At 42.9% G+C, this 22806-nt stretch overlaps 1 protein-coding gene across 16 annotated transcripts in view; it reads left to right on the top strand.

Moving 5' to 3' along the window:
• SNAP91 (synaptosome associated protein 91) overlaps positions 1 to 22806 on the top strand; it is a 262921-nt gene that overhangs the window by 224758 nt on the left and 15357 nt on the right. For 15 of the 16 annotated variants that reach the window (XM_033937980.1, XM_033937977.1, XM_033937978.1 and 12 more), the window contains 3 exons: positions 13082 to 13231; positions 14666 to 14696; positions 18227 to 18338. In XM_033937980.1, coding sequence (XP_033793871.1) covers positions 13082 to 13231; positions 14666 to 14696; positions 18227 to 18338 — 293 coding nt within the window. The remainder of the gene's footprint in view (positions 1 to 13081; positions 13232 to 14665; positions 14697 to 18226; positions 18339 to 22806) is intronic. The other variant, XM_033937979.1, reaches the window with a different exon arrangement.

Genomic DNA, 22806 nt, shown 5'->3' with positions numbered 1-22806 from the left:
TCCATAGTAAGTGGAAGCATTTTTTAATTAGGATGTTGGTATGGTCTTCTAGTGTCAGTTGCTGATCTAGGGTGACTCCTAGGATTTTGATGGTTGGGTTAGTTAGGAAGCTTCTTCCATTTAGGTTGATAGTAGATTTGGTTTGTTTGTTTGTTGGGGAGGCCATAAATATCTTGGTCTTTTCCGAGTTTAGCTTTAGTTTGAAGTTTGTTGGCCATTGTTCTACTTGGTTGATAGATGAGAGGAAGTGTATGGTTTCAGTTGACAGTGTAGAGATGGGGACGATAATTGTGATGTCATCAGTGTAGATGTATGATTGAAGGTTCAGTTTGGATAGTTCCTGGCCTAGGGAGGACATGTATAGGTTGAAAAGGGTGGGGGATAAAGTGGAGCTTTGGGGGACACTACAGGGGTTGGTCCAAGCTTGGGAGTAGGTTTGCTCGCTGATGACTTGGTAGGATCGTTTTTTTTTAGGAAGCCTTTAAACCAGTTGAGGCATCTAGAAAAAGGTTGGACAAGCCCAGTCTAGAGCCTCAGGATAGGTACAAGTATCTCTTACAAGCCTCAAAGTCCCGCATCTAATATGCAAAGCACTTTACTTGACTAAAAGTCTTTTAAATGGAACAGAAATAATTTATTTTTAAAACTTATTTTGTATAATAAATGGTTGCTTTTGTTTCATTGAAAATATTGTCTAAGGGCTTTTTCCTGCCTGGTTCACGGATTCTAGTTATTGAAATTATCTCTCATCCAAAACTACAATTTGGGTCCTTCTAACTTGTTTTAATAACACCTGCAACAAGATTAGGAAAACAGAAGCTCTGTCTCATGGGAGCTCAACTTCCCACTTATACTGTGACCAATATCCATTTGCTGTTGCTGCTGAGACAAGGTGAAAATGAATCCTAGGGGGCGCTGCAGGGGTTTACACATGCAAATCTGTATCATGCATATTCATTAGGGAAATCCTGAAGACCTGACTGACTGGTGGCCTTTCAGGACAGGTTTGAGAACCACTGTTGTAGATAACGTGGGAAGGTAGAGCTGCTGCTTCTGCACCCAGAGGTTGTGAGATCAAATCCCAGTGCTGTTTCTTGTGACCCTGGGCAAGTCGCTTAATCTTCCAGTGCCCACAGCTTTGAATGCCAAAGCCACAAAAAGGCAGTATACAAGCCCCATTCCCTTTCATCAAGTGTCCTGTTTCCAACAGTGGCCAACCCAGGTCACAAGTACCTGGCAGAAACCTAAAGAGTAGCAGCATTCCAGAGCTGAGATTGTGATGTCATAATGCCTCATTCCACCAATGCCTAAGAGCCAAACTCATCAGTGATGTCGCAATGGTTTGATTGTCCTGTACTTGGCTCACATAAGAATTGCCGTACTGGGCCAGATTGAAGGTGTGGTTCACTGGTAGAGCTGCTGCCTCTGCACCCAGATCAAATCTCAGTGCTGCTCCCTGTGACCCTGGGCAAGTCACTTAATCCTCCAGTGCCCGCCACTTTGAATGTCAGCTTTGAAATGCCAAAGCACCAAAAGTGTGGTATGCAAGTCCTCATTCCCTTTCATCAAGCCCAGTATCCTGTGGCCTACTCAGGTCACAAATACCTGGCATAAACCCAAAGAGTAGCAACATTCCAGAGCTGAGACTGTGATGTCATAAAGCCTCATTCCACCAATGCTTAAGAGCCAAAGTCATCCGTGAGGTCACAATGGTTTCACTATCTTATACTTGGCTCACATAAGAACATAAGAATTGCCATACTGGGACAGATTGAAGGTGTGGTTCACTGGTAGAGCTGCTGCCTCTGCACCCAGATCAAATCTCAGTGCTGCTCCCTGTGACCCTGGGCAAGTCACTTAATCCTCCAGTGCCCGCCACTTTGAATGTCAGCTTTGAAATGCCAAAGCCACTAAAAGGCCGTTTACAAGTCCCCATTCCCTTCCCTTCTCCTTCCATATCCCTTAGGTTACTAGGGGATGACAAAAAAAGAATAGTTTAAATTTTAATAGCCACAGAGCTGGAGAAAATGAAAACATGATCCTTGTCACCTGTATAGACAGGAAAATATTGTTGCTTATTAAAACCAATAGTTTTTCTAGGTCAGGAAAAAAATAGAAATAAAATAGTAATAAGGCAATCACATTAATATCAATCTCGTCCACATCAAGAGAATGGCAAGCAAAATTTTTAAGTAGAAGAAATTAACACAGTTGGTTCAGGCATAATTCAAATTTAGAACAGTTTCTTCTACCTCAATAACTTTTAAGTAAAAATAAAATCAATTGCCTTTTGTTCTATTTCTCTGTAAGAAAATGTTCACTTTATATGAAACTTGGCTATACAAGATGCAGATCACAAAATGTAATTAGTGCTGGTTTAAGATTTGAAAGTGTGTTATCGCCCTTTGCTAAGGAACTGGCTGGACCTTTTTCCTGAAGCACTTTGGAGTAGACACAGCAGCTACTCAAGTATTCCTTAGGAAAAAGAAATCTCTCAACTGGCTTATTAATTGACTGTAACAGATGAGCCAAGTGTCTCAGAATGAATTTTAATGTAATAACTACTGCTAATCCCTTATCCACATTAGAAGAATTTATAGTTTACTAGTTCTTCCATATTGCATGCCATGATTTTACTGCTTGCATGAGCTGTGATAAGTATGCATACTATAAACTGCTAATAATGGCATTCATTTTAAAAAGGAGCAGAAGTGGAATACCGTACTCCTTGTAATGAAACGACAGGCTGTTCCATCTGGCTGCAATTCCAATGGGCAGAATTGATTTTACAGTCTATTAAGTTGTATGATGTTACATGTTCTAATGCTGGAAGCGTGCTTAAGTCTGCATGATGATAAAAGGATCCTATTTGTTTGCTTGTCCGAGCTTAACTTTTCATTATTGCTTTCATTCTGTTTGTGTTCTCTTCCATTTGGCTGCTTTATACGCTGGGGCCGTTCTACGCATTTACAATTGGTGAGTTCTGCAATCGAGAGTAAGAAATTTCAGAGTTATGGCTATGATTTTGGGTTAAAATTAATATGTGCATGAAGAATTTCGACAGCGGTGGATGTCCAGAGAATGAGAACTTGGAGCCTTAAAGGTATAAATAATTATCCCAGGAAAAAGCAGGCAGCATGTGTTCACTTGTGGGTGACGTCATCCACGGAGCCGCGGTACAGACAGTATTAAAAGTGTACTGCCACTTTAAGTTTTAATAAACTGCGACTGCCTGCACTGCGCATGCATGAGTGCCTTCCCGCCCGACGTAGACTCGCGATACATCAGTTCTTTGTTTTCTGTGGAGTGAAGAAGTACTTTTTTGACTGAACTCCGTTCAGTCTGCATTGCCTTCCTGCTCTCACGTCTTTTTTTCTATTTCATTCTTATTCTTTCTTTTAAAAAAAATGAAATGGAAAATTAATTTTTAACAAATATATTTTCTCCTCTTTTTCTTCATTCAGGCTTTGGCCTAGGATTTTTTCCTCAATGGATCTCTCTCGCTGACCAAATTCTTTCCCTTTTTGTTGAAACCGTTGACTGTTTTTGAGAACTGCTTTAGGTGCAGCGGCTTTTTTCTCTCACCGATTCTCGGTGTCTTCTGTGTTTAGGTCCTGAATACCGAGCTGAGTCTTTGGCTCGATGTTCCACCTTACAACAGCACTCCCTCATGGCCCGTCGCATTCAACAGTACAAGTTCTTTGGCTCAACATGGATCGCCAAATCTTCGAAGCCGTCAACATCAAATTGCATTGACATCGGAAGAATGAATAACATTGGGGAAGCCAGCTCAAAGTCCTTCACTTCCCAGCAAGAATCACAGGTCTCAACAGCATCGAGTCTCTTAATGCAGACTAAACATCGATGCCAACGTTTTCCAGCTTCAAAGGTTGTCTCTTCTTGGTGTGCATCCTCATCAGGGCCACCCACTTCGAGGTATCCTGCTGCACCTAGGCAGTTGAGCCATCGGTGCTGGTGCCTTCTCAGCAAGCGTTTCGGGTCTCTACAGCATTGAATCTCTTGATGCATTGCAGACCAAACACCGTTCTCTAGCTTCGCAGGTTGACTCTCTTTCACGGTGTGCATCCTTATTGAATGTCACCCGCTTTGAGACAACCTGCTGCACTGATGGTACCGGCAGTTGAGCCAACAGTACTGGTGTACTTCGACGTACATCCTCATTGAGCCATCGGTATAGTTGCATAATTTCTGGAGGGGGATTGGCACAGCATATGGGTGCTTACATCTACTCCCAACCTAAGCTTAGCAGCACAAGGCCTCAAGGTACCGATGCCAACTCTCCATCGAAGCATCAGACTACTTCTCATGGATCTTCTGAGAGGCATCGTCTATCCCATTGAGACATTGAGGTTTTTAGATCATCACATCGAAGTATTCCATCCAGTAATCGATCCACTATCTCGAAGCATCTACATTCCTTTTTTGCTATGACATCATCGCATCGATGGCATATTTCCAAGCTTATAAGGGATGCGCATTGATCCTCGTCATTAGCTTCATTGGTTCGGTACCGGAGACGTAAACTTCCCAAAGTCTCTGCTCTCCTACACAATCTACAGCACTGGCTTTATCTGCCTGAGTCTTCCGGCATACCTTCAGCCTTCCAGAAGAAGATCTTCTCCAGACGGATCTGTATTTCCCAGATGTGTTAGACAGTTCAGCAAAGGCCTATTTATCTAGTTGGAAGTGAACACTTGTCCTAGTGTTCAGTTCTTGGACGCTTTGGACTATATTGAGCCTCCCAAACAGCTCCTCAAGTTAAAGAGACACTTCTTGTAAAAGACGTTTATCATGGTGGCTCCAAGACAACTGGATTCCATTTATGGAATCTGTTCTTCTCCAGGATTTCATAAGATCACAGCTTTACTATCAATCATTGCTAAGTGAAGTCAGCCTTAACACATATTTCAGTGTAAGTTTTTCTGCCTTACTGCTTAAAGGGCTGTGGGCCATACTACGAATCATTTTGGACTCTATGCTGGCGAGCATGATTCTTACTGAGTTTTTACTTATCTTTGTATTTCACACAACTAGTGGCCAATTTGCCGGCTTGAGCAATATGTTCTGTCTGAGTATCTTGCAGAATATCAGCAAATGATTCAAGCTCTTATACAGACCAGAGAGTATGTACCAAGAGCAGACGAGGAGGCTTTTCAGTTGTCATCTAGAGCAGTGTTCTTCAACCACCGGTCCATGGACCAGTGCCGGTCCATAGAAATTTCCTGCCGGTCCACAGGACCAGCACGTGCATCAGGACCAAAAAAGTGTTCTTCTACCATTGGTCCACGGTGCAATCGATGCGGCGTTATCTTTGAGCCAGCTCCCTCTTCCTAACTGATTCAGTGCACAAAGTGGCATTCAATGGCTCCTACAGGCATCCTGCGCCTGAACCGGAAGCCTTCTCTCCGATGTTGCAAAGTCAGAGGGAAGGCTTCCAGATGAGGCACGGGAGGTGCAAGGTGCAATTAGTACTATTATGGGGGCGGAGTCTGGGGTGGAGATTGGGTAGAGATGGGCGGGGTCTGGCCCATGACTTAACCCAGTGTTCAACCGCCAATCCACGGACCAATGCCGGTCCACAGAATAATTATTTTATTTCTGCCGGTCCATAGGTGTAAAAAGGTTGAAAAACACTGATCTAGAGCATCTCCTATGTCGGAAGCTATGAGAGAGAGTCTCTGATATAGACATCAATCTCCAAAATTCATTAGCCAAAATCCCATGTTTAAGGGAAGAGTTGGTGATTCTATGGAGAGGGCCCCTCAAAGAATAGGAAGGAGGAGGTTACAAGGATCAATGATTGAGATGTGGAACCATATAAGTCTTGGCTTAGGTTTATTTACCAAACACCAAACTGGTTGCTGAGATCCTTTTCCTCCTTATATCACAATCTATGTGTTAAAGAGTGGGTTTCTCTTTGTATGGTTGGATTTTCCATATCTCACCACCTAAAAAACCATTTTGTTTTCATCAGACTGATGAAACCCTCCTCTCCAGCCAATGTTTTCTACGCATCTTGCCTATCTCACTTTGGTGATTATTTTAATCCTCATCACTCGTCAAGTCGAGTGTCCAAACCTCATTCTCTCCCTGGAAAAACAGCTCTTCATACTTTATCCTGTAAACGAGCCGGGGCTTTTCTCTTTCAATGGGCTAAGCCACATCCAACATCTCAAAGGTTCCTCTTCTTTGATACCTACATTTTTGGTTGGTCTGTAACCAAGAGAACTTGTTCCACATGGTGGGCACCCTGTATTGCCTTCTACTGTGCTTAGGCTAGACTGCAGCTCGGGAGTCGTTTAACAGCACAAGGACCCAGCTCTGGCAGCTTTAGTTGTTTCTTGCATTCCATTCCCATCAATGAAACCTGTAAAACAGCTACTTGGTCTTCAGTTCACACGTTAACGTCTTACTACTGTCTGGAATCCTTTCCAGCCGAGATGGTCACTTTGGCCAAGCAGTATTCCAATTTTATTCTGTTAATGGCCAAAACTCCCTCCATTCCATTGTTGTAAGCTAGGGAGTCCCACATGTGAGAATATGCTGCCTGCTTGTCCTGGGATAAAGCACAGTTACTTACCGTAACAGGTGTTATCCAGGGACAGCAGGCAGATATTCTCACAACCTACCCACCTCCCCTGGTTGGATTCTTAGCTTGCTTACTGAACTGAGATACCACGAGCCTATGTTGGGCAGGAAGGCACTCGTGCATGCGTGGTGCAGGCAGTCACAAAGTTTATTAAAACTTAAAGTGACGGTACACTTTTAATACTGTTCATACCGGGTTCCATAAATGACATCACCCACATGTGAGAATATCTGCCCGCTGTCCCTGGATAACACCCGTTACGGTAAGTAACTGTGCTTTCTACCAGGGCTGCATCTGTAAACTTAGAATCCATCTAGTAAAGTGTGTGGCATAGTGGTTAGAGCTATAACTTCAGCACCCTGAAGTTGTGGGTTCAAATCCCATGCTGCTCCTTGTGACCCTGGGCAAGTCACTTAATCCCCCTTTGCCCCAGGTACATTAGATAGAGTGTGAGCCCACCAGGACAGACTAGGAAAAATGCTTGAGTACCTAAATAAACTCAGGTAAACCATTTTGTGCTTCCCAGGGAGAACAGTATAGAAAATTGAATAAATAAATAGTGTGAAAAGTTTCAGCTTCTGATAACCAGAGCTGATATTGTGATGTCATAATGACTCATTCCACCAGTGCCTAAGAGCCAACCTCATCAGTGATGTCACCATGGATCAATTGTTCTTTACTTGGCTCACTTTTACTACATTTTGATTTTTAGAGCTACATCCTCAGCACCCTGGGGTTGCGAGTTCAAATTCCACACTGCCCCTTGTGACACTTATTGCCCCAGGTACATTAGAGCATGAACCCACCAGGACAGATAGGGAAAAATGCTTTGAGTACCTGAATGTAAACCACTTCCAGATTAAGATTTGCTTCAAAACCATGCTGAGGAATGTGAAGCTACCAATTAACATTTGAAACCAAATAGAATTCAAAATAAATTCAGCACTGAGGTCCTGATTCTATAAAGTTCGCCTAAGGTTAGACACCAATATAAGTGCTTATTTTAATTAAGCAGTAGGCTTAATCGGTGCTAATATTGGCACGCAACACCTCACAATCGGCCGTCTTAGGACTAAACTGAAAGGTGTCTAACTCGAAAATCTTGATTCTATAAAAAGTAAGAGCATAAGATCAGACCAATGGTCCATCTAGCCCAGGATCCCGTCTTCATGGAGGCCAATCCAAGTCGAAAGTACCTGGCAAAAACCCAGATAGTAGCAACGTTCCATGCCACAGATCCAGGGCAATCTGTGGCTTCCCCCATGTCTGTTTCAATAGCAGGGTATGGACTTTTCCTCCAGGAACTTGTCCAAATTTTTTTTTTTTTTTTTAAACCAGCAGCATTAACTGCCATTGCCACATCCTCTAGCAACGCGTTTCAGAGCTTAGCTACAGTAAAAGTGGGTGTGTTTAAGGGGGCGGATCATGGACGTGTTTTTCTTAGGCACCTCTTTGTGAATTATGTGCCGTCAGGCTCTGATATCGGTGCCTATAAGCTTAGAGAACCCTGGCGTAAATTGGGGACACCTAAATGATAGGATGCTGAGCAGAAAATAGGCCCGTGTAGGTGACACTGAGTGTGATTCTATAATGGGCGCCCAAGTTTTGTAGAATATGATTCTCAGCACCTAACTTTAGGCGGACTTTATAAAATCAGGGCCTGACCCGGAGAAGCTCACGGTGAAGCCACGCCCGACTGTCTGGGCACGCAGCTTCTACCGCGAGCGTAATACGACGGCATGCAAGAAGCTAATTGCATGCAAATTTTATGCGTGGAAACCTTCAGCAAATGTTGGGAGGATTATGCCGAATGCATGCGCACAAGGTTTTGTGGTGAGCGCGATGGCTTGCGAGTACGGTCCAAATAAAATCCAAAAAGTGGCCGCACCTATTGGCACTTGTTCTTGTGCGCCTACAAATGAGCTTTGCAAAAATGTATTACCCACGCAATTTTTGTGAAGCTCATCTTTAGGCAGAAGAAGCGGCGCTAACGTGGGCTTTCACGTTGGATTTTTGTTCTGGCATACACACGTTTACTTTCCATCCCTCTAAGGACTGAGTTGACATGAGCAAACATTTTCAGTTAAATGACCTTGTGAGCACATCTTACAGATACACACACACCATTAAACAGTTGCAAGGATATTGAAAAGAATTTCATACATCTCTGCTTAAGAGCATAAGAATTGCCATATTGGTCCATCAAGCCCAGAATCCTGTTTCCAACAGTGGCCAACCCAGGTCCCAAATACCTGACAGAAATCCAAAGAGTAGCAACATTGCAGAGCTGAGATTGTGATGTCATAAAGCCTCATTCCACCAATGCCTATGAGTCAACCTCATCAGTGATGTCACAATGGCTTGATTTTCCTATACTTGACTTGCACAAGAACATAAGAATTGCCATATTGGTCCATCAAGCCCAGTATCCTGTTTACAACAGTGGCCAACCCAGGTCCCATGTTCCTGGCAGAAACCCAAAGAGTAGCAACATTCCAGAGCTGAGATTGTGATGTCATAAAGCCTCATTCCACCAATGCCTAAGAGCCAAACTCATCAGTGATGTCACAGTGGTTTGACTGTCCTATACTTGGCTCAAATAAGAGCATAAGAATTGCTGTACTGGGACAGACCGAAAGTCCATCAAGCCCAGTATCCTGTTTCCAACAGTGGCCAACCCAGGTCCCAAGTACCTAGCTAGATGCCCAGTTTGCTTGTCGTTTATAGCTACTCTTATTTTGCTTAGCTACAGGATGTTTGGCACAGCTTAGAAGGAATATTGTGCCCCCTCTGAGTAGCACTCTATAAGAAAATGGAAAGTAGGAACACTTTTGAACACACCATGGAAGTATTCTTTTACTCTACTAGCTGCCTGTCTCCCCCAGTATCTCTGTTACTGACAGTATTATGCACACTGTATGTGTTCCAGTGAATGATATACCCCCCCCCCCAAAAAAAAAAAAAAAGAAATCAAAATTTTATCAGGGGGTTGGGGAGATCTTCTCCTTGTAGTTCTTGCTTTTTCTCCCTTGCATTTGGTTTGGTTTGGTGTTCTATTGACAAAATAATAAAACATATTAAATAAAATAGTGTTTTTAGTAATTTGAAAAATCGGGCAAGTGTGTGGAGGGATGAATCCAAAGAAGATCTCCAATGGCGCAATCGGAAATGTCTTGTCGATAAAAGTTCATGATGCAAAAAGCCATGTTTCAGCAAAAACATATGCCTGCGTCAGGAGGATTTTTGGTTTTTTTTTTAATACTTTATTCATTTCATATCTTAAATCAAGTACAATAAATACAAACATCAATTTCACTTTCAAATACACTTGACATCTTATAAATAACCCTTATAAAATATAATAATATCCCCCTTCCTTATATAATTATGAAAAATATATTCTTTTATTATAATCAAAAAATACCCACCCACCCCCCTTATTTTCTTAAACTTTTTAATTCAGGGAAGAATAATTTTTAATCTTCACAAAAATCCATCAATGGCCTTCACACATCCTTAAATTTGTTGTAATTCCCTTTTTGGACAGCCAACGCCCTTTCCATTTTATATATATGACAAACAGAATTCCACCAGAAACAATCATTAAGACCACTCCAATTGTACGTGATCTGTTGAATGGCAATCCCAGTTAAAATTAACAATAATTTATTATTATTAGATGATATTTGTTTCTTTGCTCTCATTTCAACACCAAATAAAACTGTCATAAGATAATGCCACATGATTTTCTAACAAGGAATTAATTTGATTCCAGATTGATTTCCAAAATTCTAATATATAAGGACAATAGAACAACAAATGATCTAAAGTCCCCGCTTCAAGATGACAATGCCAGCACTTATCAGACTTAGTGCGTCAGGAGTCCTAATAACACTATAAATAATTACAAATTAATTAATAACCCCTCCCCCCACCTTTTATGAAGTCATGATTCCATCTCCCCGGCACTCCATGCTGAACACTGGCTCCCAATTAGCCAACGCTGTACTTTCAAAGCCCTGGCAATTGCTCACAAGAGAATCTACTCCACCACCCCCTCCTACATAAAATCCAAGCTTCCCATCTACAACCCCACTTGCACCCTCCGCTCAAAGTCAGAGATACGCCTATGCACCCCCCCCCCCCCCCGGAAGATCCCTGCTCACAGAAACTGCCCACAAACGATCCTACAGCCACTTCATTCCACACTTCTGGAACCAACTCCCCCCTCAACTTAGACAACAGAACTCATTATTAACATTCCGTAAATCGGTAAAGACCCTCCTCTTCAACTAAAGATCTCCTCTGTCTTCTCCCCCCCTTACGCCCCACCCCTCCACTCTCCTATCACCTTCCCGAACTCCAGTATAACCCTCTCTTACTCTCTCCACTAACAAATTGTACCTAAACGCATATAACTTTCCTTAAACTAAACTACTGTATTTCCCCCTTCTCTCTTTCTGCTATACTCTCCCTGTATTTAATTCTCTCCAAAATCTATAAATCCAATCACTAAACCTGTTGTACTACTTATATGTCTAGTTACTCCCCACTGTGTATGTTCATTTGTAAACCGTTCTGAGCTACTGGGAGGACGGGATAAAAATCCAAATAAATAAATAAATAAATAAAATGTTAGGCTTTTTTATTGCTGACTGTGGTGGTATTAGCTCCGACGCTCATAGGAATTCTATGAGTGTTTTCATTACAAAAAAAAAGCCTAACGCGGCTTTGTAAAAGGAGCCCAAAATAAATAATCATAAACAAATTATATAAACATAGAAAAATATAAAAAATACAAGTTTAAAATTATATATATATATATATACTGTACATACGCATATATACATACATAAAATCTGAGGTAGACTAATGGCTCCTTTTACGAAGGCGCGGTAGAGGTTTAACACTAGCTGCTACCGCCTCCTCTTGAGCAGGTGGTAGTTTTTCGGCTAGCGCATGATGAAACGTCGCGGGCGTTAAAGCCACTACCGCGGCTTCGTAAAAGGAATCCTAAGAAATATTAATTAAACAAATATACGAGGTAGATTAAAAAAAAACTAAGAGACACTTGCAATGAGATCAAAAACAAAACATATATAATTTGTTAACAATATGTTGAAAAAGTGACAGCTTCAAAGCCAATAAAAATCTGCACCATTGGATGGCCTTCTTTGGATTCATCCTTCCACTCTTTTCTTCAATCTATTGGTGTAGAGTCTTCTGGAAGTACATCCAGGTGCCTTAACACTTGGCCGTCAGTCAGCCCTAGCTCCCCAGTCCACTAGCTTCCTGTTGGCTATGCTGAACGTGGTGTTAGCAGCACCGTAACAAAAATCACGAGGTTACTAGTAGCCATTATGTTTATCTGTCAATGTTTCTGGTAGGTTGCCAAAATGGCCACCAGGCTTCGGCTCTTCTAGCCTTTAGTTTGATTTTGCGTTAGCAAACATTAGGTTCAGCATCTCTGTCTCTGCAGGAAGGATTCAAACTGGGGCAGTAAGTTGCAATCTGGGGGAGAAATGATATAACAGATGAAGGAATACTTAGGGCTAGATTCACTAAGGCCATGGATCCGATCCGTGAGTGATCCGATCCGATCCATGGCCTTGGGGGGGCTGATTCACGAAGCGCCCTCATGCCCCCAACCAACCGCCCGGATCGCTCTCCAGCGATCCCAACGCATGCGCAGACTATCTACTTTGCCTGTAGAAGGTCTGCGCATGCTCACCGCACTTGAAACTTTTTTTTTTTTACTTCGCAAGCCGTGGTTTTACCCCACGGGGTAAAACCACAAGCAGGAGATCGGGGCAGGCAGAGAGCAGGGCGGCAGAAGGCAGGGCATTCGGAAAGGACCTGTGCAACTGGTCCTCAGCAGTAGCTTATTTTTGGATTAGTCAGCCCAGTCGGTGTCCCTCATTATTTTTTTTTTTTAGTGAATCGCTGCCTGCCTACATTTGCATGCACGGATCGAAGGATGATCGGGACAGAGGTTAGTGAATCGGGTCGGAGGGAAATCAGGTCGCAAAGTGGTTGCTAGGTGGTCGGAAAGTGATCGATGGGCTTAGTGAATCTAGCCCTTCTACAGATGTGTAGAAGGCAAAGGACAGGAAGTAGTGTCAAAGGATATGTGGATTGCTTGCGTCTTTAAGCTGAAGCATCCAGCAAAATTATCAACAATCTGACCCTAGAGAGCAGTAGTTTATAATTAGGCATTTGTGTCTGCTATTCAGATTAGGTTACAAAGGACTGATGTAACTTCTGATGAACAAAGTTTGATGGTAATGACTCATAACTTATATAGGTTCAGATGCATTGCAAACAGGGTTAATATTTGTAAGAAGACCAAAACCTGTTCCTTTCTTTACCACTACTGAGGTCTATATTAAGCTGAATGAATTTGGGTTTAAACTGTGTCTAGGTAGTACAGTATTTTCAAAAGAGAATTCTAAACCATGTGGACTTTTTCAGTGTTTGATGGTTTAGGTGATCTTCTCATGCCAACTATGATGCCCTCATCTCAGTCCGGGCCTACTTCGGCCCTAATATCCTCAGCTGCTCCTTCAGCAAGCAAAGGACTTGGAAGTGATCTTGATTCTTCTCTTGCAAATTTAGTAGGCAGTAAGTAATGATTATAAGAGCTGTTAATTCTAATAAAAGTAATGTCAGGAGTTATTTATCACCCTTTAAGGAGGAGATTTTGGAACCATTTAATCATTCTTTGGTGGTTTAATCATTTCTTCTTTTTCCTAATGATCTTTCCACAGTTGCCAATTTCTTATTTGATGGACACTATGGCACTCATTTTCAAAGCAGATGGACGCCTTAAAATACCTAGAAGAGTATCCATCTGCTGAAGTCCAAATTCTGATTTTCAAAAGTCCCAATTTGGATGTTTCACACTTTGTCCAAATAGCAAAGGGGCATTTTGGGTGAGAGTAGAGAAAGCCCAAAAGTAGGACACCCAATAGCGACTTTTTGAACTAGGGTGAGGAAACCTGGACATTGCCTCTTTTTTAGAGGACAGTCCAGATGCCCGGAAAGATTTCCAAAACCTGACAATTTGTCCAGGTTTTGGAAAGCCTCGAGCTCAGGGCCGCATCTGGAGGGCCTTAGAGCATGCACAGATGTGATATGAAGACCTCACGTGCATGCATGCAACATCATTGCGTCACATCTGCGCATGCTGGGAGGCCTAAAGGTATGTTAGTTGTCTACTTCAGACTTGCCTGTCCTCTACAGTTTGCAGGACATGATGTTTGGTTAAATATAAGAATAGCCATACTGGGTCAGACCAATGGTCCATCTAACCTAGTAGCCCATTCTCCCAGTGGCCAATCCAGGTCACCAGTACCTGGCCAAAACCCAAAGAGTAGCAACATTCTAGCATCTCAAAGAATAGCAAGAATCTAGAGCTGAGATTATGATGTCATATTGCCTCAGAGCCAACCTTATCAGTGATGATACAATGGCTTAATTGTCCTCTTGTAAGAACCTAAGAATAGCCTTACTGGGTCAGACCAATGGTCCATCAAGCCCAGTAGCCCGTTCTCATGGTGGCCAATCCAGGTCACTAGTATCTGGCCAAAACCCAAAGAGTAGCAACATTCCAGCATCTCAAAGAATAGCAAGATTCCGGAACCCCAATGAGAGCAACATTCCAGAGAGAACCAACCTCATCAGTGATGATACAATGGCTTAATTGTCCTATACTTGGCTGACGTAAGAACATAAGAATAGCAATACTGGGTCAGAAAAATAGTCTATCTAGCCTAGTAGCCTATCTTCACGGTAGACAATCCAGGTCACAAGTAGTAGCATCATTCCATGCTATCGTTCCAGGGCAAGCAGTGGCTTCCCCCATGACTGTCTTAATACACAATATTTGTTCAGTTATTGGCAGTGAAATGCATTCAGAGGAAAACCAGAGATTGTCCTAAATAATTCTTTAATCATAAGATTCATTCTTAACATAACAATAAATTAATTTTGTTTGTTTAAACAGAAGTACTTGAAATACTCATTCTTGAATTTCTTGGTTTATTCATTCTCCAGGTCTTGGAATATCTGGTACTACAGTAAAAAAGTAAGCAAGGGAAATATTTTTAACATTTAATGGAAATACAAGGAAACAATTGAATTTATTTTACTGTGTACATTGACATTTAAAAACACACTGCAACATGAGATTGTATCTTCAGTAGCCAGGTTTCCTGAAATGAGAGAGTTCATTTTATACTCTAGCTCAGTGGTCTCAAACTTGTGGCCCGGGGACCACATGCGGCCCGCCAGGTCCTATTTTGAGGCCCCAGTGTGTTTATCATAATCACAAAAGTAAAATAAAACAGTATCTTCATCAAATGTCTCTTTAGCTATAAATGACAATATTATTATTAAGACTTAGCCAAAAAGAAAAATTTATAAACTATGAAGAGTTTTACCAAAATTGTTATTTCTTTAGTAAGACATTAAAGGGCAAATTCTATAAGAAGTGCCCAAAAGAGTAAAATTGGGTGCTGTTTAATGAATCACGCTGAGCGGAACCTATTTTGGAGGCGCCCAAGAAATAGGCCAGCTCTAGGCACAACTAAAAGTTAGGCGCCTAGCTAAGCGCTCAAGCACGCTTAAGAGCAGCCATTCTGCAACAAGGCGCCTCGCATGTAGCCACGCCCACGCCTAATGTGTACAGCGCCAATTTTTTTGAAGTCCACCTAAATTTTTAGAGGCGCCTTGTTACAGAATCGCTCTTTCTTGATAGGTGCCTAAATTTCAATTATTGCCGATTGAAAAGCTTAATTGAGCTTGTTAATCGATTTAGATGGGCGCCTCCGAAATAGGTGTCTTAACATTGGGCGCCGGTTACAGAATTTGGGCCTAACTCATTTTTCTGCGGCCCTCCAAGTACCTACAAATCCAGAATGCGGCCCTGCAAAGGGTTTGAGTTTGAGACCACTGCTCTAGCTTATACTTCATTGATCCTTTTGGAATTCTACTAGATGGAAAACTACCATAAATGTTATGAAACTGGAAATGCAGTATATCCTTCTTGAAGGAAGATTGTTGAATAGTGGTAACCCGACACAACCAATTTTCAGCCGTTGCCGGTGTTAGAGGTATAGTTTCTTTAGAAAAATAAATATACAAGTAATTGTAAATATAAAAAATCCACGTTATAGTAAAAATAGATAAAAATGTGATTTACTCAAATATTTATGATTTTTTAAAAACTAATAAAAAGCCATACAAGTGACAAATATATGCAAGGCAACTGCTAAAATGCGCTTGTCAGATGACTATTATTCAGTAAACTTTCTTCTACCACACTGGTCGTCGACTGTCGTCGTGTTCCTTCTATCTCAATTACTGGTTCTCTTTTGCATCTCCTTTAGCTTACTTTTCTTGAAGGAATGAACGTGGATTGGGGGGTGGGAGGCGGCAGAATGGGGCGGGGCAGCATGTACTCTTCTCCTTTTTAAATGTTGATGCCAGCGTCCTAGTTCCACCCTGGCTAAGATGGAGTCCCTCTTTGTGGAATAGGGTCTCCATTCTCCAGAATGTTGCCCTGTTCCTCACAAATCTAAAACCCTCCTCCCTGCACCACTGCTTCATTCATGCATTGTGACTTCAGAGTTCTGCCTGTCTCTTGGGTCCCGTACATGGAAAATCCTACCCCGGAGGTTCTAGATCTTAGCTTCCTATCTAAGAGCCTAAATTTGGCTTCCCTACCACATTTTCTTGTCATTGGTACCCACATATACCAAGGCAGCAGCCCCCCTCCCAACCACTATCTAGAATCTTATCTAGGTAATGCATGAGGTTCACCACCTTTGCACCAAGCAGACAAGTGACCAAGCGATCCTCGCATCCACCAGCCACCCAGCTGTCTACAAGGAAAACTATTGAATCTTCCACTACAACAGCCATCTTGACCCTTCCCTCCTGGACTAAAAGGGGGGGGGTAAAACTTCAGGGTTCCCAAATGTAAGCCTAAATTGGTGATATCTGTGAAGAAAAAATTATGTACAGTATATATAGAATATGTGCAGCTGGACCAACAGTTGTTATACCTTGACTGGTTTGCTTTGGTTTCATCAGATGATACAATAAACAGTTGGTCACAAAGAATGGGACCAAGATGATGACACTAGTACCAAAGAGACCAGGAGAATTGTTGTGGTCAAATATGACTCAAAATATGTGTGAGGGAGCAGATTGCCATCTGATGTGTGCATACTTGATGAGCAGACTGAAGTTCTCTTGTTACGTTACTTCTCTGATTTTTGGCGCGAGATTGTAGGCCTTGGTACCTGGTAACAGTAAGTCCAAAGAGAACTGCAGAACTTCAGTGAAATAGTTCTTACTCATCTCCAAAAGGGTAACATACTATGGTGTGGGAATATTTATGAATCTGAAAACAACCATCTGTCAGCATTTTTCAGAGAATCCTTTGTAGTTTTCAAAACCAAACTTTCCTTTGCAATCGCTGTGTAAATCTTTAAATTCTAAGTATTGTTCTTGATAGGCCATATGGTCTTTGTTTACCATTAGTTTTCAGTTTCTATATTGTAATCCTGAATAGCTGATTGGCTAGGCATGCCTTTAGGAGAGGGTAGAGAAGCACTGCTTTTCTAGACAAAGGCAATAAGAACATAAGAATGGCCTTACTGGGTCAAACCAATGGTCCATCAAGCCCAGTAGCCCTTCTCACGATGGCCAATCCAGGTCACTAGTATTTGGCCAAAACCCAAAGAGGAACAACATTCCAGCAGCTCAAAGAATAGCAAGATTCCGGAACTCCAATGAGAGCAACATTCCAGAGCTGAGATTGTGATGTCATAATGCATCATTCCACCAATGCCTAAGAGCCAACCTCATCAGTGATGTTACAATAGATTAATTGTCCTATACTTGGCTCACGGAAGAACATAAGAATAGCCGTACTAGGTCAGACCAATGGTCCATCAAGCCCAGTAGCCCATTTTCACGGTGGACAATCCAGGTCACTAGTACCTGGCCAAAACCCAAAGAGTAGCAATATTTCATGCTACTGATACAGTGTAAGCAGTGGCTTCCCCCATAAAATAAAAGGCATAGCATTTGAGGAAGTAGAAAACCTTTGAATTACTTAAATTGGTTAGAAAAACTGATAGAACTAGGGCAAAGGTTCTCAGTCCAGTTTTTGACACTCCCAGCTCCAGCCAATCAATTTTCAGGATAGCTAGAATCTCATGCATAATCATGATAATGTGGCTGCTTCTACTGATGTCTCTTGCGTAGTGGAGAGTGTGGGAGCGCAGTGGTTAGAGCTACAGCCTCGGCACCTTGAGGCTGTGAGTTCTAATTCCATGCTGCTCCTTTTCATCCTGGACAAGTAATTTAATCTCCCATAGCTCCAGGTACATTAGTTAGAATGTGAGCCCACCAGGGCAGGTAGGGAAAAATATTTGAGTCCTTAGGCTATAAGGGGTATATAAATATTATAAATAAATTTCATGGTGGATATCCTGAAAACCTGAATGGCTGAGGGAGTGAGGCTCTACATGTTATGGATGAATATAATAAAGTATTGTTAGTTGTCATATTTAACCAGATTTTGTTTTTGCCGTATTCCTGTAGAGGAGACCTGCAGTGGAATGCTGGAGAAAAGAAATTAACGGGAGGTGCTAACTGGCAGCCAAAGGTTGCACCAGCCACATGGGCTTCTGGCGTTCCACCGAGTGGGCAAATGGTATGCAGCATTTGATATTGTTTCATATCTTTTGACTAATTTTACATTTTTCTTTTGTTTTGAAAGCTTCTGACTCATTTTCTATTTGCCTTTGATGGACATCATTTGCATTGTAAAAGTTTTATACTGTGTATTTCATGTTTTGCTTAGATGTGTGTGTGTGTGTGGGGGGGTGTTATTCATGTGTCTTTATTTTCTTTTTTTGAACCTACTGGATAATAGATGTTTCATCAGCACCATATCAACTAAATACTATTTTCTGAATGTTAGCACGGTTGATATGTTCATTAGGTGCATAGGGAGTTATAGAACAAATCGAAAGAAGATGGCGATTTCTTTGAAATCGTTGGTGAGATCTCCTGTGGAGTATTGTGTCCGATCTGTGAGATTGTATCCTCAAATATTGACAGAATAGAAGCACTCCAGAAACAGCCATGGAAATGCTGCTGAGTTTGCACCAAAAAGCCTGTGAAATATATGTTAAGTTCTTACAATAGAAGAGGAAGCCCAGAGATTGTAGAAACATACACATACTAAGGCAGGAAGTTGCAAGACAAGGGATTATATTGTGTGGCTCTCTGAAATTGGCATCCAAAATACTGTATTATGTTGGTTCACTTTCCTTCCTGAGCAATAGATCCCAGAGCATACTACTCAACACAGCCCTATCAAAACCAATCAAATATGGTGCCCCCCCCAAGGGGCTCTACTATCCCCTCTACTATTCAGACTCTACATCGGACCTGTCCTAGACATAGCCCACATCCACTCCTTTGCCGTGATATCCAACTATGTCTACCGCTGGAAGAAATCTGCGATCTCTAGATCGAGACGCTACAAAACTGCATCTCAGAATTCAAAATCTAGGACGTCCGTCAACAAACTGCAACTGATTGCTTCCAAAATGGAACTCCTTTGGATCCACAAAGAACACTGCAGCTGCCTCTGCCCCTCTCTTATCTGGGAATCAACCATCATAACTGCTAAAGACCAAGCATGCAGCTTGATACTCCTCGACTCTGACCTATCGCTCTCCAACCATATCTCTCAAGTGGGCTTCTCTTCATTCTGCTACATACAACAACTCTGGAAAATTTTTAAAAACTACTCGAATTCTGACTTCACCCAACTTCTCTATGCCTTCATCCTCCTGCATGAACTACTGCAATGCACCATTCAATGGACTCACAACAAAGAACATACAGTGTGTCTAATGTGTACAAAATGCATCGATTGGACTCCTAAAGAACCTTCACGCCCACATCCCCGACGCCCAGTCCACTGGCTGCCCATAACCAAATGCTGTGTCTTTAAGGGCTTGATGCTAGCTTACAAATCCTTGCACTACATGGCACCAGACTACATGACAACCAAACTCCCTCCATATGTACCGAACAGACCACTCTGCTCCCAGAAAGAGAGATGCCTCCAAACACCCCCAGGTCATGCACTTCAACTACAAAACACTAGATGATATTCCTAGCTACTGGAATCAACTACCGCCACAGATGAGATCCCTCGAAGGGCTCATGAACTTTAGGAAAGCAATAAAAACCTACCCCTTCACCTAATCCCCTGTCTATTACCATATGATTAAAACACAAGAAATGTATGTTAGTTTGTAAATATCAAGAAGGCAATAAAGATTGTATAGTAAGTCTAGCAAATTGTAAGCTGTTATCTGTAACCCGTTCTGAGCTTGTTGGGGAGAACGGGATGGAAAAGGAATGAAATAGGTCGCCTATCAGATACTTTTGAGAAGGCATCAAGAGCTCTACCGTGTCTATTGTGGCTTCAAATGTCAAGTCGCAGTGTTTGGGAGAAGGCTTGCCATTGTACCCTACTGTGGTGAGAATCTATAAGAGAAGCTGCTTAATTTGTCCCAAGAAAGGATTTCAATGAAACACTCGAGTCACTCTTCAAATCCAGATTTAGCCCACTGTTCTCTATTAGATTTGTGTGAAGCAGCCGAAGGAGACATAATCAATCCAAAGAGCAGAAATATTTTCCTTCCTTTTTGCTCCCATCATACTTAGCAAGGTAGAGAGTTGCGCGGGGACAGAAATCCCACCCGTCCCCACCCGTCCCCGCCAAAGTCCCACCCGTCCCCGTGAGGAATCCCACCCGTCCCCGTGAGGAATCCCTCCGTCCCCACCCGTCCCCGCGAGGAATCCCCTCCGTCCCCGCCCGTCCCTATAAACTTCAGAAATAGTTATTTCATTTAATTATGCTACTGAATTAAAGGCTCTGGTAGAAACCCATTTACAAATAAGCAAAAAGACTTTATTAATTTGAAAATATTAATTGGGAAGAATACATACTTTGCAAACGGGTTTCTACCAGAGCCTCTAATGTTTATAAATTTTTATCAACACAACTAATATACTACTTTATCCTGAAGCAAAATTAAAAAAAAGAAATATAATTCTTTTCCTACCTTTGTTGCCTGGTTTCTGCTTTCCTCATGTTCTCATTCAATTCCTTCCATCCACTGTATCTCTTCCTTCTGCATCTGCCATTTGCTCTGTTACTGTGCCTCTCCCTTTCTTCCCCCTTCCAAATTGGTCTGGCACCCATCTTCTTCTCTCCGCTCCCCCCATAGTCTGGCATCTGTCTTCTTCCCTGCCAGCGTCTTCTCCCTACTCTCTCTTCCCCATTTCCTTTCAGCGTCCTTCTCCCCCCATCTTCCCCATGTCCTGTCAGCGTCCTTCTCCCCCTCTGTCTTCCACATGTGCTTTCAGTGTCCTTCTCCCCCCTCTGCTTCCCCATATCCTTTCAGCGTCCTTCTCCCTCTCTGTCTTCCCCATGGCCTTTCAGCGTTCTTCTCCACCTCCCCCCCGTCTTCCCCATGTCCTTTCAGCGTCCTTCTCCACCCCTTTGTCTTCCCCATGTGCTTTCAGCATCCTTCTCCCCCCTCTGTCTTCCACAAGTGCTTTCAGAGTCCTTCCCCCCTGCCCTTCCCATGGCCTTTCAGCGTCCTTCTCCACCCCTTTGTATTCCCCATGTGCTTTCAGCGTCCTTCTCCCTCCTCTGTCTTCAAGTGCTTTCAGAGTCCTTCCCCCCCTCCCGTCTTCCCCATGGCCTTTCAGCGTCCTTCTCCCCCCTCCTTCTCTACCGCCCCGGGTGCAGCACAGCCGGCCAGGTCCCCTTTTGTGGCACTTCCCCAACCGACCGACAACAGCCCCGGTCCGACAAACCTCCCTGCCCTTAACTGCAAATCTAAATTACCTTCTTACAGCTGCTGTAAGAAGATAATTTAGATTCGCGGCTACAGGGCAGGGAGGATTGTCGGACCCGGGCTGTTATCGGTCGGTTGGGGAAGTGCCACAAAAGTAAGGGGACCTGGCCGGCTGTGCTGCAACCGGGGCGGGGCGGACCGCCCCCCTCCCTTGGTAGCCACTCGAACCGCGAGGCTACTCTCCTTCTCCTTACCTGCCCTGCCTGCAGCACAGAGCCGAACGGAAGTCTTCCCGACGTCAGCGCTGACGTCGGGAAGACTTCCGTTCGGCTCTGTGCTGCAAGCAGAGAAGGTAGGGAGAAGAAGAGCCGCGCGACTGAGTACATCCAGCCCCGCAGGAACCCCGCGACCCTCGGAGGCGTCCCCACGGGATCCCCGCGACCCTAGGGGGCGTCCCCACGGGATCCCCACAACCCTAGGGGCGTCCCCACGGGATCCCCGTGACCCGAAGGGGGAACCCGCGGGTCCCGCGGGATTCCCGTCGTCCCCGTTCCCGTGCAGCTCTCTATAGCAAGGTTCACACTCTTGGCTGACGAAGCAGAAGCCCCATCCTGTTCCTCAGCCAAACCTTAAGATGGGGTTTTGAGTGCTCTCACAAGAATATAACCAGATTTCTAGTGTCCCTATCAGTTTTCTAGCAGAAGGGGATGTTGAAATTTTAAAGAAACCGTTGGGATCCATGTAACCTCGGACTACAGGATTTTAAAGAGTCTACTATGAGTAAAATTCATCTATTCAAATTAGCCAGGATAATCTCAGTAGGCAACCTTGGCCTCAGTCAAGGTGTTTCTCAAGGACGTCTCTTCCCTCATAAAGGTAAATGCGGTTGAATCTGTCAGTGCGAGTTTTACACAGTGGTCCACTCATAACATAGTAAATGACGGCAGATAAAGACCTGAACGGTCCATCCAATCTACCCACAAGTTATATGCATTAAAAAAAATACATGATCAGATTAACTTGTCTCTTTGATATTTCTGGGCCTTAGACTGTAAAGTTGCCGTCCAAGCTCACTCCAGCCTATCCTTTTTTCCTTTTCTTTTTTTTTTTTAATAGAGCACTGCCCTGAAACAGTCAACAGAAGGAGTTTTTTTTCCCCCCACATGTAAAACAAGTTTAACAAAAGGCCTTTTATAACATTGTGCGGTATGCTTATGCATATTTATTTCACATTTTCTTGGGGTTGTAGTTTGGTGGAACAGAGGTATAATGTACATATGTTATCAAATC

The sequence above is a fragment of the Geotrypetes seraphini genome, chromosome 3 (genome assembly GCF_902459505.1).
Source record: "Geotrypetes seraphini chromosome 3, aGeoSer1.1, whole genome shotgun sequence".
Taxonomy (NCBI): domain Eukaryota; kingdom Metazoa; phylum Chordata; class Amphibia; order Gymnophiona; family Dermophiidae; genus Geotrypetes; species Geotrypetes seraphini.
This window is presented reverse-complemented; position numbering and strand designations above follow the sequence as displayed.